The 942-nt window shown below is 46.3% G+C and overlaps 1 protein-coding gene across 1 annotated transcript in view; it reads left to right on the forward strand.

Moving 5' to 3' along the window:
* Positions 1 to 785, forward strand: part of LACBIDRAFT_336277 (uncharacterized protein) — a gene marked incomplete at both ends in the record, with an annotated part of 3002 nt that extends 2217 nt beyond the window's left edge. Inside the window, 4 exons of the mRNA XM_001891221.1 lie at positions 69 to 133; positions 289 to 473; positions 526 to 637; positions 686 to 785. Coding sequence (XP_001891256.1) covers positions 69 to 133; positions 289 to 473; positions 526 to 637; positions 686 to 785 — 462 coding nt within the window. The remainder of the gene's footprint in view (positions 1 to 68; positions 134 to 288; positions 474 to 525; positions 638 to 685) is intronic.
* Between the last annotated feature and the right edge of the window lie 157 nt (positions 786 to 942).

Consider the following 942-nt stretch of genomic DNA (forward strand, 5'->3'; position numbering starts at 1 on the left):
AGCCGGGATCAGCTTATTCCATGTCCATGGCCATCAAGAAATATGCTTTCCATGATTTGCCCCAACAGTCATCCCCAGGGCCGGTCAAACAGATGGAGAGATATTGGAGACTTTGTGGGCTGTTCTCAACGAGGTCGGTCGCACCACCCAGACAATGACTTTGGCCCATAGATCGGAGGTGTTGGATGCTCACATGCTGGATAATAACTGGAAAAAAATGATCAATATGGGTATCTATTTTCAACTGCTTTTACATTGCTTCTAAGCTAATAAATGTCAAGTGAGTAGCCTTTGCAAGAAGTGGAAGCGAGCAAAACTCGGGCTCTCCGAGAGCTTCCAGGCTCTTGAAGAATTAAGTGCCTCAGCAAGTAAGGAACAGATTCAAGAATGGGAGCAACAGATCAAAACGGCAAATTTGAACCAGGCAAAGGACCTTTCCGCCATGGACATCTATTACGTCAAGGTCAAGGAAGGTAAGGACCAAGTTTTCCATCACAAAGGCCAGCTGTAAAATCATTCAATCAGCCGAGACCGAAAAGGGCATTCGGCTAAAACTTATGACTAAAGAACAGGCAGGCAAGGTCAAGCCGGGGTTAACTGGATGGGTAAACACCGGTATCAAAATTCAGGAAGCCCAGTGAGTAAAGTCAAATATTGCTAGATTCAAACATTGAACAATCCAGAGCCGAATTGGCCGCCTTTGTGAAGGCTCAAGGCAGTCGTCCAAGTGCCGATCAGAAGCTGGAGATAATGAAACGTCGAGAGAAGCTGTCCAAGCGACTTGAAGAGTTTTCCGAGGCCAGTCAAGGCCATTTTCCCAACTTGGAAATTAATGAAGGAACTATTCATGATCCACCACTCTCAGAGAATATTGTGGATGACGATGACTGGAGCGATTGTGATGAAGAGGAAACCCCAGCACCGAGCATACCCAGTTGCCGA

Source organism: Laccaria bicolor, genomic scaffold (genome assembly GCF_000143565.1).
Source record: "Laccaria bicolor S238N-H82 LACBIscaffold_512 genomic scaffold, whole genome shotgun sequence".
Taxonomy (NCBI): domain Eukaryota; kingdom Fungi; phylum Basidiomycota; class Agaricomycetes; order Agaricales; family Hydnangiaceae; genus Laccaria; species Laccaria bicolor.